The 14,906-nt window shown below is 47.7% G+C and overlaps 1 protein-coding gene across 4 annotated transcripts in view; it reads left to right on the forward strand.

The window, feature by feature from the left end:
- The window catches only part of NRP2 (neuropilin 2), a 94,683-nt gene extending 82,096 nt beyond the window's left edge, over positions 1-12,587 (forward strand). For 2 of the 4 annotated variants that reach the window (XM_054069585.1, XM_054069586.1), the window contains exons 16-17: positions 4,118-4,186; positions 4,797-12,587. In XM_054069585.1, the coding sequence (XP_053925560.1) occupies positions 4,118-4,186; positions 4,797-5,101 (374 nt within the window). In that variant the 3' untranslated portion in view covers positions 5,102-12,587. The remainder of the gene's footprint in view (positions 1-4,117; positions 4,187-4,796) is intronic. The other 2 variants (XM_054069588.1, XM_054069589.1) reach the window with 1 other exon arrangement.
- The last annotated feature ends 2,319 nt before the right edge of the window (positions 12,588-14,906 follow it).

The raw sequence follows: 14,906 nt of genomic DNA on the forward strand, positions 1-14,906 counted from the left end.
CAGCTGTAGCCAAAGCACTGTTTTAATTTGAAATTTGGCAGGGATTTCACCCTTTTGTAAGCTAAAATTGTTCTCTCTTTCTGGAGGAGTCGGGAAAAGGTGAATTTTCAGCTGGAAATAGAGCAACATGGGATTCAGAAGGAGTGTTTCTGGCTAGTGCCTATGCTGCTGCTTTGAGAAGCGCTTCCCCCTTCACCAAGGGTGGGAGGTGTCACCCCCCCCTAGTCCCCGGGGCTCCCAGCCAGGGGAGCAGCACTGCGTCACCGCCAAACAGAGCGGTGTCAAGGCGAGGCCACGGCGGCTGCTTTGCTATGTCAAAACAAAATGATATGTTTTGGAGTCACGCTATTACAGTGGAGAGGAAAGGGCTGGGAATGAGCAAAGGGAGAAAAGCGAGAATCAGAGCAGAGCTGCAGCTCTGCCTCTCTCTGCCAAGGCTTAGGGAGTGGTGATTTCTGACCCCGTTTCCTGGTCTTTTCTTTTTAATATTTATTTATTTAATATTTAATATTTTATTTTTAATATTTCAGGCCCTCGTGGGCACTGTTCGGCCATGGAGCTGCCTTTGCTGGGCAGGATAGCACCAGCCAAGGTGGATGTTGTGGCAGCAGGAACAAGGGATGAGCATGTAGGAGGGTACTTGATGTTCTGGGGGAAGTGAGCAGCACTTGGCTGCCCCGGGGTGGAGAGACCAGGCAGGAGGCAGTGGAGTTCAACTGGACGATTTTTTTTCTTGATGGTGGCCTTGGAGAAATGTGTCTAGGCTCCAGCAATGGGGACTGAGTGTCTTCTGCAATGTCTGAGCTCTTGGATTGCTGCAAAGGTCTTTGCCTGAGGCAGTGGGCACTGCTGGTAAACCTGTGCAGGCAGGCAGGCATTGAGTGCGCGTGGTGCCGGGAAATCCATGCCGGTCTATATGATGCACTGACATTAGCTTTGCAGAAGTGAGCTGCCTTGGGCAGCTTTGGAGCCCACAAAAGGCACATGTATATCTGTGGTGAGACACCAGAGAACCTCATCTGCTCTTGTGCCTCCCCCACGCGCCCAGGCAAGACGTATCAAGCACATCTTGCCCCCCTCCTTCCAGTAACTCCCTCCCTGCCCCAACCCCTCCTGGCACTGCTACTCTTTTAAAACAGATGTACGTTAAAGCTCCTTAATATCTGCAAATACTAAGTCTTTCCTGCTCTCCCTCCATGTGAGTTCATAAGAACACGATACTTAAGTTGCTCCTTGTCTTTGATTAGGATCTCATCTTTCTTTTTTCAGGTCCCATAAATTAGCCTTTTAGCTGGCAGTGCTCTCAGATCTCACAGATAACAGCCTTTTCTCGGCATCCAGCCGTTTCCAACAGCATCACTAACATCATCTTTTTGGCATGACCAGCCAGGTGCTCGTAGCCATCATTCAGCATGCACACATTTAAAAGGGCCTTTCACTCAAGAGAAATCACTCCTCCTGTTTAAATACAGTTGCCCCTAACTTTCTTGTCTACCCTTCTCCAGTATATTGTTTTTCCTTTTAAAATACAAATTATGCCTGAAAGCTGCACTTGAAGGAAGCAGCACTCCACAGCATGAGACAATGCGTGTTTCTCCCATTCTGTAGCTTGCAGGGCTTTTCTGAAGATTGCTTTCCAAGGAAGTCACTTTGCATGGCCTGCTCCACTTGTGACAGCATTGCAGATATTTGTCACAAAGGAGCCTAATTGATGACAAATAGCAGGCTGGTTTCTGTGACGGGAAATCATCTCCACTAGGAACTGAACTGAGACCACCAGCTTCAATTCCCACAGACAGCCACACAGCCAGAGCTTATTTTGTTAATGACTTGAGAAGCCCTAGTATGGAAAAAGAAATGTCAATTTGTATTTTTCCCAAGCCAGTGTAGAGCCCTGCGTGACAACATGCAATCCGATAGCATGAAATGGCATGCAGGGAACAGAAGAATGAGGGCCTACCACAGGTCTGAGGAGGAAGAAGAATGGGTGAGGAAGAAGGTGCCATTTAAGCAGGACTTGGAGTCATATTAGCATGGGGAATTGAGAAAATCGTTAAAAGAGTAAATAGATTTTAGGCTGGTCTTTTTGTATAAATGCGCTCTGTTTTCAAGTTTTCCCAGCGCTCCTTCCTTTCAGGCTGTAAGAACTGGTGTTCTTTTGAAAGAGTTGATTAACCAATATTTTGTTTTTTCTGGCTTTTCACTCACAGCTACCCTGGGAAATAAAAAAACCCCACCAAATTGCTAGCTTGTTCTCACACAAAATTTAGAGGAGCTAAAATATGGAAAGGCAAAAGACTTCCAACAGCCTTCCCCACGCACAGGCTTCTTGGGCAGACCGTGGTCCAGTTTCCACCTTTGCTTGTCTTCAAACAACCTGCAGTTTCCTTAGGGTGACACGGATGGCAAATTTCACTGCTTGTCTTCTGATGGAGGACTAGCAAAGCAGATGTCTCCGCGTGTGAACTGCTTTGCGAGTTATTTTTCCACATGTTCGGCTCTAAATGTTTGCAAGAGGCCCTCAGGCAGTTCTCCCAGCCCTAAGATGTTGCCATCTGGGCCTGTCAGTTCTGGAAGTGCTGAGAAATCATGTGAACTCGCTGCTAACATGAAGATTTACAGAAGATGGTGTGCACTTATGTTTCTTCAACAAGCTACCAGCAGCCTAAAGTCAGCTTAATTACCTGGCTAACTAGGCACACAGCTCCTTTGTCAGGAGGGGCAAGTGTTGAGTTTTCTCTGTTCCTACTGCCAGGTTCACTGCAAAATTCAAAGAAATCCCTTAATCCTTTGAATGCAGAGGGCAAAAGACAATTCTGCCCAAAGAATGAGTATTTGGGAAGGTATCTTTAGTACCAGCATGGAGGATCACTGCAGTCAGGTGGAAGGTGGCGCTCAGGAGAGCCCTCTGCTCTGGAAGTAAACCTTGAAATGTCACTGATGGGGATTTCCTGATACCATTGTCTATGATACCAGAAAAGTGGATTTGACAATACAGGAGGTCTTTTCAGGTCCTAAATTTCTGTGCAGATATGGACAAATATTCTTTTATAGGGTTTTTGTATAGTTTCTTTGCACATGGCTTTTTAGGCCATTCTTTGGGTTTGATTGTTTATAGGTAGCTTCTTTAAAATCTCTGATTTTGCACAAGATGCAAAGTAGCCTTGGATTTCAACTATAGCTATTTCAAGGGTATGACTTCTAGCATTTTCTAGTAGTCCTTGACTTTCTGCATTCCTGATCATTTTGAGGTGCCTTCTCAGTTGAGCACCCAGAGTTACAGTCAGTTTTGAAAATTCTAAGCAGACTGAAATGAAAGGGCATTTTCTTTTGGAAAACTGAAAAAGACCCATGGCAACTATATGTAGAGATAATGCTGGGAAGACTGCACCAGAAAATAACTTCTGCTCAGATTACAGGATGTGATTTGGTTGCTAGTGCTTGATCTCTGCTGAACAATAAAAAGAAATGTCACCACTAAAAGGAATTTGGATCAGAGAAATGTTAACATAAATGCCTAGATATGGACATCCATTTGCAGCTCTCCCAATTTCAACCATCTTTTGCATTAAAACATGTAATGATGATACATGACTTTCTCAAATTACTATGAATTTATCTGAAACCCAGAGAGAAACTGGGTCATTGAAGCTCTGTGTCCAGTAAGATGTATGGGGAAAGATGAAAAGTAGAGTGTGCTAAATGGATGTACCATTAGTGGCAAGTAATGACAGGCACTAAGATCCTATTCAAAGTTGTAAGGATAATACCCATGGGCATGTTAATAGTGAATTATGGTCATTATGCGGGCACCAATGACAATATTTTAATACTATTCAAGTTATCTGGTTTCTTTGCTTTTCACTCACTCTTTTCTTCTTAAAAGCTGGTCATTTGGTCGTCATAAAATGTGATGTAGTGGGCAGATCCTGTTCTCTCGAGTGTGCAAGAATCTTCAAAAGAAGAGGAAGAGTTCTTCCTCGTTCCATGAGAAAGAGCCTTGCAGTAGTTCAACTGTTGCTTTCTTCTACATGGTCTCACAACCCAGGGACTAGTAGCAATAATGCCTCCAAATGGCCTCTTTACACCAACAGTGCTTTCCATTTTGTTGTTCTAGTGAACTTCCCAAGAATGGAGGATGACTTTCCAATCTCTGAGCAAGACTTTGAAGACAACGATGATCCAGGTTGGTATGCAAATGCCACATAGGCAATTTATCTGGGTAGCTTGTGTTTCAGTATCAGATGCTACAATTACTCACAAACTTCCACTTTAGTCAGGGTTAGGATCTAGAAAATGCTTGAGAACACACTCAAGTGATGGCTAAGTGCCTGGACCAAGACATTAGTTTTCTTTTCGTCTTTTCCTTTTTCAACAGCCAGCAACCTTGCAAAGTCAATATATTGTATTTGTGTTAGGACAAGTGGAACTGATCTTTCAAGCATTAATTGCTGCTTGCATGGCATTTTGACTTGTAAATGGAGAAAATTATGTCTGGGAGCTGGACAGATTTTTCCATAGTTTTGAACCCAATGACACTTGGAGGGCCAGAGTTTCAGTGGGTGTAAAATGCTAGCATGCTATTTACGTAGCCTGAGATGTAAAAGTGGATTAGGGAACCTCACTTTCTTAGTTGTTTGGTACTTTGTATTACTGCGCTAGCGGATCCTGCTGAGATATACTCATCGGGGAGCTCATACTCTTATAAAACCATCACAACTCTAAGTAAGAAATGCATAGAGGTAGGAGGTTAAAAAAAAGCGATTCCTGGATAATAAGTGCCCATTTCACTGCAGATTACTTTGGATCGGATAGGAACGACACACTGTTCTCTACTAACTCTCCAGGGACCCCAAAGCTGGACAAAGAAAAAAGCTGGCTCTACACTCTGGATCCCATCTTGGTAACCATCATAGCAATGAGCTCTCTTGGTGTCCTTCTTGGGGCCATCTGTGCTGGTCTGCTTCTCTACTGCACATGCTCATACGCTGGGCTATCTTCACGGAGCTCCACCACACTGGAAAACTACAATTTCGAGCTGTATGATGGCATCAAGCACAAGGTTAAGATGAATCACCAGAAGTGCTGCTCAGAGGCCTGACAGGTGCCCTGGGGTTCACCCTCGGCATTGCACCCAGTGAGGTGGGCTGACGGGGGGGTTACTTTTTTTGCTGTTTTCTATGGGAACTGAATGCCATAATGGGGAACAAGGAGCGGCAGGAGGAGCAATGGGAGGTGCTGCTCCTGCCATTAGGTCCCACCAGCAGGTCACATTCTGCTAGGACCAAGCAGGCATTCCTGCAAATCAGACTCTGCTGGGTAAGGGGGGGGCGAGGCCCTTGTTTGTTGGTTCATCTTCATTTTCTGCTGATGTGAGTGGCTGGGACGTGGCAAGGGAGACTGGTTTACCTTTTGGATGTGAGAAACTAAATGTTGATCCTTATTTCCCACCTCTTTTCTCTAGTGGGTTGCTGAGAAGGCTGAGGGATTTCTTCAGCCACCTTATCTTTAGAAATAACACAAACACACACTTAGAGACCCCGTCCATTTTAGACCCTGTCCAGACACCGTTTTGGTGTGGGGATTTGTGCACCTCAGGCTAAGTCCTCAAAGGTGCAGTTTCCAGTCCTGAAAATAGAAGGGTGTTGTTACCTGCAACTTTCCTTCTCCTGGTAGGAGGAGAAAGGTGGGATGCTGGGTTTAGTGTCAATGGTAACAGCAGCGCTTTTTGAAGTTATTACAAAATGAAATAGAAAGGCAACTCTATGTCTAGAAGCACCTCTTTGAGAGAAGCTGAAGAGCCTTAAAGTGTTTTGTGAATAAGAGCCATTTATTAAATCCATATCTTGGATTGCGACAGCTGAGGCCTTCATCGGGAAGGCCTTTCTTTGAATCTCCCACCCCTCTTGATCCTGCCCTTTTTTTTTTTCTATAATGAGAAAATTGCAGCAAACAAAAGACAGAGCCTGTCGGGCTCCCAGCGCTCAGGCCACAGCTTTGGGAAGGGGGCTTCACTTGGGCTTTGACTTGAGATACAGCACTGAGGCCTCTCCGAATTGCCAGGGAGGGAAAATGAAGAGGGAAGGAGATGGGAGCTGTGGTGGGAGCCATGCCTACGTTCCCAGACATGACACCTGCTGGCCCACTCACCTTTGCAGCACCCCCCTTCTTCCCGGAGCTGGTGGGCGCAAGCTGGCGCTGCCAGCACCTATGGACCAAACAGCTGCTGTTGTATCCTCTTCAGAGCAAAGCTGCACTACTCCTGACCAGCAGCAAAACTCTGAAGTTTTATTTATGAGCTGTGTTTTGTTTTACTTTGAACAAGTGCCTTAGAAGAAGTATTTTTCCTCCGTCTGATGATCAATGCTGTATCAAACAAGAAGTGAGGCCTTCATCCTTCCCCAGCAAAACACTCTTCTTCACTGCTCTCTACCAGGTAGAGCCCAGCTGAAGAAGTCTGGTCCTTCTGCTTTCAAGTGGTCTGGCTACATTGTCTGGCAGCTGATACCTCTCCACTTAGCGCTCTGCTGTGGGAGAGGAGTGTTATGAAAAACAATTTAATGGAGAGAAGGAGTTCAGATGCTGACCCCCAAACCAATGCCTTCGTTTCCAATTCAGTAGACAGATCACCCCTATCAGCTTGCACATATATAAGCAAGAAACTTTTCCAGCACATTGGGTTTCCTTTTCCAGGGGTTCTTTGGAAGTACCTGACATGTCCTGAATTTACATTTTTGCCTAGCAAACAGTTTGGGTTGGGGGATGGACTTTTTTCCCCCTCATTACCCGCGGAGCACCAAAAGTGTGATGTGCTGTGAAGCTCAGTTTGCACAGCCCCTGCAAACACATCCTGCAGGAGGACAGGTGAGTGGGGAGATGAGCAACATCTGGAAAGGCGATGAGCATGGACAGTGCCACAGCTGCTCCTTGGTGCCGTGGGAGTAGGAACATTTGTCTAGTGATTCATGAAAAGCTCCATCAGACAGTAAGTTTTTAGGGGAAAAAAAGACTTCTCCACTGTAAGAAAGGCGCACGTGTTACTGGGGAAGCAGATACCAGCAGCTGTGTCATCAAAACATCCACGGTTCATACACACGCACGCAGAGATGCACACACAAAAAAGGCCTTCATTTTTTTAATTCACACTGTGCGCCCAACAGAAATGGCAGTAAACGTCTCTCAGATTCTCCTTTCAAATCACCTTATTTCTTTTGGCATTCTTTGTGGACAAGTTCCACAGGGGTGTTATTTTACTGCACAAAAGAAACAGAGGCAGTAAGAGGAAATGTACCAGACCGTTAGACCGTTTCAAAGCTGGATTGCTGCTGCTGCTGGATGATTTTTATCCCCTTCGAATCACAGGTGAGGGGGAGGTTGAATAGAAAAGGACCATTCAGTAGAAGAGTCGACTTAGGCAAACAATAGGTGAAAATATATAATTAAAAAGGTGACGTTATGGTGTCTAGTAGGCGTACAGAGAGAAGAGTTCGTATATACATATATTCAGAAATAGTGTGTTTGCACACGCACGTGAATTCTCTGTATGTATCGTGTATGTGACTTATTCCGTGGGACTGACTCGTGTTAATATATCTCTTGATCTGGGGCAGGAGAGTACTGCCAATCTTGGCACTAACTTGGCATGGGCCCAGCAAAGCATCTGCCCTGCGTGTCCGATTTGCCCCTTCAGACGGGGCAGGGCCCACGCGTGTGCGCTTGCTGGGCGGGAGCAGGCCAATAATGCTGCAAAGCCGATACCTCACTTACCTCTGCTGGGTGCTTTACTGTTCTACAGAAAACTGTGTTTGATTGTAACTTCAACAGGGAAAAAGCATTCAATTCATTGCATCCTTCTCAGCAAATAGATTAGGTTTGCTGATTGCAATTCCCTCTGTGAAATCCAGAAAATGAAAAAAAAAAAGAAATTGGTATTAATGCCGTTGCTGAAATAGGCTTTTGCGTCCACACCTTTCCCATGGTATGGATGTGTTGCTAATGGGCAGGCTGTAGTGCTGGGTGATTTCATTTTGTGGGAAGGTGCTGGGGGTGCCCATGGGAATTAAACCATTAAGAAATTATATGCAGAAATGGAACTTCTCCAAGGTTTGCAGTTCAAGGTATTTGACCGTTCACTGGCTGAGCCAGGACTTATGGACTTAAAAGAGCTTTTACTGTGATTCTTCAGTGTAAAAAAAAAAACACAAAAAAAAAACCAACAAAAAAAATCAAACTGTGTTTATATGATTTGTATAAAAACCTTTTAAAATTACTATTTAATAAACATGATGGTAGAGATTATGTTTCAGTGGCTTTTTTGTTTATGACAGAGCAATACCAAGGAAACTAAACTGAGAGGGCAACGGCCAACCAGAACCCCCAAGGGAAACTGAGGCACGGCTGGAGGCACACGGGGGCCATGCCCACCACCCTCCTTTGCTGCATGCTGCCCGTCCCCTTGGGGAGGTCACCGCAGGCTGTCTGTCACCCCAAGGTGAGTTGGGGCTGCCATGTAGACCCTGTGCTCACACGCATCCTCTCACTCCAACATGGCCTCCCCTCCTGGAGCCAGGGATGGCTGGAAGCTGCTTTGGTCTAACAGCAGCACCTGTATGCAAAGCCAAATGCTGACACGGGCTCCGTGCCAGCACTGCTGCCGATCCCCAGCGTGGTTTTAGGCTAAGAAAAACGTCATTTAGGACTAAGCTTGGGTTTGACCAGAAAGGTCCAGTCGAGGCTTTGCAGTGCAACCACATAACACAGTAACATCCAGCCAGGAGCGATGTGGGTTGACCGGGACACTGTAGGGATTCTAGCTGCACACAGGGCTGGAGGTGACTCAGATGTGGTGGAACCATGCACAGAGCAGCCTGCGCCCTCTCTGCCTCCTTCAAGCCAGCCTTGGGGATGTGCAGGGGACCAGACTGTCCCAGCTCAGCCACCTGAGCCAGGGTTCAGGTGCTGGGTGCCAGCATGTCCTTGTCCTGGTCCCACAGCCCTGTGATGGTAGGCAGTGACTCGGATGGCCTAGTCCTCTGCAGTTCACCATCAGCCCCACCTTTGGGTGTCACAAGGTATCTGGGAGCAGAGACTCCCAGCAAACCCCATAACCAAGCCTAGCCCCACACACTTGTCTTCTCCACCCTCTGTCCATTCTGTTCCACTGCCCTGATGATGGCCTTGGCCTGGGGGAGACTTGTATCTCTCAGGGGTTCCAGGCAGCCGGGAGCCAGCACAGGGCTGCAGGGAGCCAGCTGGAGAAACAGTGGGGCTGAATCTACAGCATGGAAACTCTTGTTTATTTATGGGCACCCTGACAAACGAGAGCAAATCCATCAAGCCCTGGACATCTCCAAAGCAAATGAAATTTTGCTGCCGTCTCCTTACCTCCAACATAGTGCACCCCTCCCAAAGTGCATGTGTGTTAAAGAGGGTCTTTAAGCGATGAAGAGCAGCAGGCAGCTTAGATGAAGATGACAGTGTAGCTGCAACCTTGACAGCTCTTCCTTCACCCAGGAATAAAGAACTGATGTGCAGATTGATACCTGGGGGAGAGGCTGTCAGTGAGCAGGACGGAGACGGCAGATAAGCGACTCAATCAGTGTCAGACCTGTCCTGCCGTAACACCGCCTGTAAATCATTGTGGTTAAAGAGGTGCCTCCGCTAAAGTGAGGAGCAGAAAGCAGGTAATAGAAAAATGGGTGGTGAAGCAGATGTGTGCACTGGTTGGGTTAAAAGCCTGATCGCTGGGCTGCGGCTGCCACCTGGGCATGAAGGGGCAGCAGGCACCCGCTTTGTGATACTGAAATCTTTAGGGGTTGTTTTTAGCAGCACAAGCTGGGATTGCATCTGGGTGGGCTGCCCTGGGGCTGGCCAGGTGGGGTGGCACCCGGGGAGTGCCTGTTTCCCTGCTGCGTTTGCCATGCACACTCAGGTACCCGCTGCCAGTGGAGGCTCGAGGGTGTGGGGCAGCAGCAGCAGCATTTCATGTTGCACCAGAGTAATCGGCATCTGAGCAGGCCAATTAAATTGATTTCACCATTCTCGGGCTGCTCCAAGGTAGGGATTCAGCTGCTCCAACATGTCCTCGAGAGCTGATTGCGACTGTGCATGCACGCTTGCTGTCTCTCTCACCCTTTCTTCTTTGAAATATTCCTTTGCTTTCTGGTTTAATGGGAAAAATCTTTTCCAATAATGACTTGCTCTCTGGACAGCTGGGGGCTTGGCAGTGAAGGGGAGCCATGGGGCTGAGCTAATGAGTGGATTCGTAATTAATTAATTGAAGGCAGGTGCAAGTGGAGCTTCCCGTCGCCTGACTCTCCTCCATCTCTCTCTGAAGAGCGCCTCTGTCTCCTGGAGCCTAGTGCTATCACCAACTGTTCAAGGGGATTGAGTGAAACCTGGTGCTGGCTTTGCCATGGACAGTGACTTTGGCAGGCAGGATGGAGGCTGGTGCTTGCATCCCCTCACCATGGGGATCATGAGGAAACTGCCCATTTCAACACCTTGCCTTTATGTCTCCATACCTGCCAGGCTCCATACACTCAGACCATGATGACTGGCACCCATAAAGGCAACCTTCTCTCTGCAGGGCAGCTCCCTGCTGCCCCTCCCTGGAGAAATTTGATTGCCTTGTTTACTGGAGCTGCACTGAGTTAGTTCACGCTTTACAGCTTTATATCCCAGGTGAGCCAAAAACTCACCTGGACATGAGAGGTGATGGTGAACCCCCAAGTGCAGATTCCCGTTCAGCTGAGCACTAGAGACCCCACTGCAGTCAGTGCCACTGCTGCTCAGTCCACACCACATCCATTTAGCCTTACTTTGGCTGCTCTGGTGGGCACTCAGCAGAGCCCTATTGCTGTGAGTACAGAGAAGACCCTGAGTTTTGGTCCATACATGTCCATACAGGACTTGCATTTCATTCAATAGGTCCGTATTGTTCCTTGCACTGGTCAGGCAGGACTAGGCTTTCCTTTCATTGCCTTTTACAGGCAGTGACCTATTGAAGGAAACAAACTTACCATGACTGAAGCAGCTTAATAGGAAAATAACTAATCCGTAATGTGTTGAGAGGGAATGACTCCTCTCTAGGCTCCTGTATCGTAACTCAGTTACACCACTAATATCCAAAATGGAAAGCACTGAATTAAACACTCAGCGTCTCTACCCCCGCCTTGGCCCGAGTGCCAAAAATCAAGCGGAGAAATATAGTGCTGCTTCCTTGTGCTGCAGCCGTGGGTGGAGGGCTGTGGGATGAGCCAGCGTGGGCTGGCGGCTCAGGACTGTTTGCTGCAAAAGGCTTTGCTAATATTTCCTCAGTTAAATGTTTACAAACCCAGAGGAAATAGCTGTGCCAGATGTGGCTGATAAGTCCCTATCAGGTCCCTCCTGGTGTAGCGCAGGGCTGCTTTGTCACCCTTTGGATCAGCAGCCAATCTCGTGCTTAATAACAGAGTTGACTGACTTCTTTACAAACGCCATCAAAGCTTCAAGCGCTACTTTTGCCCTTCTTGTCTCTTGGGCTCATACAGAAAGTAACTCTGACCTGGTCTCAAGCCCAGCCTGCCTCACAGCTCTTGAGCCACAGTCCCAAGTGGAGTGGCCTTCACCAGAGGCACACGGCATCTCTTCCCTCATGCCACCACCTCCCCGATAAGCTCTGTTGGACAATGCAGAGACTGCCCCTCGGGAAGCGCTTCCCGAAGGTATCCTGCACCAGCAAAGCGGGGCAGCTCTTCCAGCAGCCTTCAGAGACAGCTGTTGCCAAATGAATGTCAACCTCATATTTTAAGAAGGCAGTCGATGTGTTTACCAGAACGAGGGAGCCCTTTACAGCGCAGCAATAATCCAGCGCTCGGCCATGAAATCCTCAGCACAGTGTCACATCCATCCCTTTCGGTGGAGGAGTTTTATTAACTTTGGGTGTGAAAAGTTCTGGAGAGCAAGAAGTCTGTCTCTCTCTGAGAGAAATAAGGATGATTTAAGCAGTCTGGGTCTGTTTGAGATGGAGAGCGAGTCCCCCAGCTGACACATCAGAGGGAAGAACTGTAAGCCGAGGCTGCATTTATTAAAGAAGGAAGCTGGGGCTGTGTAAAGCCAACCTTTCTAAGCACTCCATGAGAGCATTTTAATAAAAAGCACAACAAGCCTGCAACAAATCATGGCTTGGAAGCAAAAAAAAAAAAAAAAATGTCAATTCCTGTCAAGTTTTGAAAAATTGTTTGAGCTTAAGGAAAAGCGAATTCCTGCTATGCTCCCCTCCTCTGCCCTTCACTCCCGTACAGGAGCAAAGCCACCCTAAACACCACCTGCGACACACCGCAAATCATGCTGGGGAGGAGGGGATACAGCCACCAACCCAGCCCCAGGAAGCCCCCACAGAAGGATTGAAGCTTAAAGAAAATGAAATTTATAGTCGGAGCATTAAAATATTAAAGGGCCTTAAAGAACAGCCATTAATCTGATTTGGGTGGGGGGACCACAATTCTGTCACCAGGCAGAGACAAACGGCTGTGGGACTTGACAACTCATATAAATCTGGCAGAGGAGAAGAAATAAAGCCCAATCAGACCAAAAAAAAAATAAAAGGCGATGAAAAGATTTTAGGGCATAAAGAGTGAAAAGGAGAGGCAAAGCTAAAGAAGATAAGGAGTTGAAAGCAGAGAAGCGATTCTAAATATAGCAGCAGAAATACGGCGGGAGTTAGAGGAGAGAAATTATATAAAATGGCCAAAAGTGCCTCAGTGGCACAGGTAAATTTGACATTCTTGCCCAAGACAGTTTGTTTTTCTCGCGCAGCAAGAATTCTTGGAATGAACTTCAATGACTTAGACACTGCGTGGACAGGTAAGGAGGAGCAGTCCCTACCACGCAGAGCAGAAGCTTTAAACTGTCTATCGAGGATGAGGGGGGCACAGGGAGCCCCATGTAACCCCAGTGTCCTCAGGCGTGCTGGAGCCAAACCCCTCCATGTCCAGAGGCAAACCAGCACTTGCTGGGCAAATCCACACACGCAGCTCCCTGTCAGCAGCCCAACCCACTCCTGAACTGGGGGTCAACGCCTGTGACACGTAACTCTGGGCTGACCCCAGAGCTTTCCCAAGAGCCGTGGTGGGTTACACAATGTGTCTGGGTTACAGATGCTCTGTGGTGCAAAAGGTCAGTGGGATGGACCTGCCCACCCCACATCATTGGGACCTCCGCCATGGGGTGTCCCCAGCAGTAGTCGTGTCCCACTGAGAGCACGACAGCTGGCATGGGATCAGGGATCAGCCCTGCAATGCCTCGGGGGCTGCGGCCTTACCGTGCCAAGGGCAGCGGCAAATACAGCTGGAAGACACAAATGGGACCCACTCTGATTTGGGAAAAAGGGTGCAACAAGGGCCAGATTTATGAAACGCTGTCTGTAAGCCAGCCCTTCCTCCAAAATGCTAAAGGAAAAACAACATTCAGATACATTTCAGAGGAAAACATAAAGCATCTGGTTCCCTTCGCTGGTGTACGTAGCAAGAGAAAAGTTGGCAGTACATTTGATTATCATAAAAGAGAGAGCTATGCAGAAAAAAGCCACATTAGAGTAACATTGCCCAAAATAAAGTTAAGTGTCTGCCTTGTTTTGAACAGGATCATGGTGGAAATGTGGGCAAAGGTCCTCCCAAATTAACGAGAACTGCAAATGAATTGGCTGGGCTGGGACTGGCGCCCTGCCACCACGTCTTACCCTGCAATTCTTATTTATCAATTTATTAATTTTGCTGGATGAGGAGACAACCTGCAAACACATAGAAAAGCAGGCCTGGCATTTCCTACACTGACATGCACCGTTTCAGCCAGGGCTTGCACTGGATGAGGATGGGGACAGTCAGGAGAGCCGTGCTGCCTCCTGCCAGGGGCTGACACATCACCGCTACTTGTTGCTGTCACTGCAAGAAAATCTCAGTGCCTGGAAGGCACTTCCCTACCAACAGGCACCAGGACAGCTGTGTTGAGGAGGGTGATGGATGTGTCTGCTTGGTTCTATCGAGCAAAGGGTTTTTTCCATGGCTCTTTCTGACACACAGGCAGTGCTTAACTGCTGATGCAGCTGAAAACTTGGGTTTGTGTTGGTTTAGTGGGAAGGAGGAGAAAGAAAAGCTCAGTCTCAGCTCTGATGTTCCTCCTGGAAAAGAAAAGCCATCTCGTCAACTCTTGCTTTTCTGAAAATATACAAAACAGTATGGTGCCATCCAACCAGCTCCTTCCAGCTCCATCACCAACGCATAGCAAAGGCCTGGGTGAAATAGGAGGGAAACACACGCTGAAGCAGCCAAAGGCAAAGGTGGCAGAACCCTTAACCTTTCCCACAGACAACCCTGTGGGGCTGTGTGCCTGTGGAATTCAGAACGAGAAGGGGTACAAAGTACATTAGCCCATCTCCATGGGATGGGAAGCCCCAGCCTGCGCCCTGACAGCTCTGCAGAGGCCAGATGCGGACACTGGAACCAGTGAGGTTAGCCTGGGCCCAGTGGTGGTGTAGAACAGGTCACAGAGTCCCATTTTGACACCGTCACAGTCTTCTTTTTTTTTTTTCAAAGGAACAAGTTAGATGTTGAGATTAGAAATCATGTAAGCCTTAATTTAAAGGGGAGAGCTGTGTAAGAACAGGTCCCTCTAAGCACACTTTCTAAGGCAGTTCCATGCCTCAGCCCCCGCCCAGCCACGCTGTCGGCATTGCCCCGGCTGGGGCCGCAGGCAGGCACAGGGCGCTGGGGGCACACCAGATTAATTAGCCCCGCTGACCGTCATCAAACAACCAGGTCCGTGCTGCTGATGCAATCTCCAAAGCTCATTAAAACAGAGCAGTGCCACACTTGGGGATGAGCCAGTGTAATGCTTTGGGTGTAGTGATAAAATCATTAAAATAGCAA

This window comes from Cuculus canorus, chromosome 6 (assembly GCF_017976375.1).
Source record: "Cuculus canorus isolate bCucCan1 chromosome 6, bCucCan1.pri, whole genome shotgun sequence".
NCBI lineage: Eukaryota > Metazoa > Chordata > Aves > Cuculiformes > Cuculidae > Cuculus > Cuculus canorus.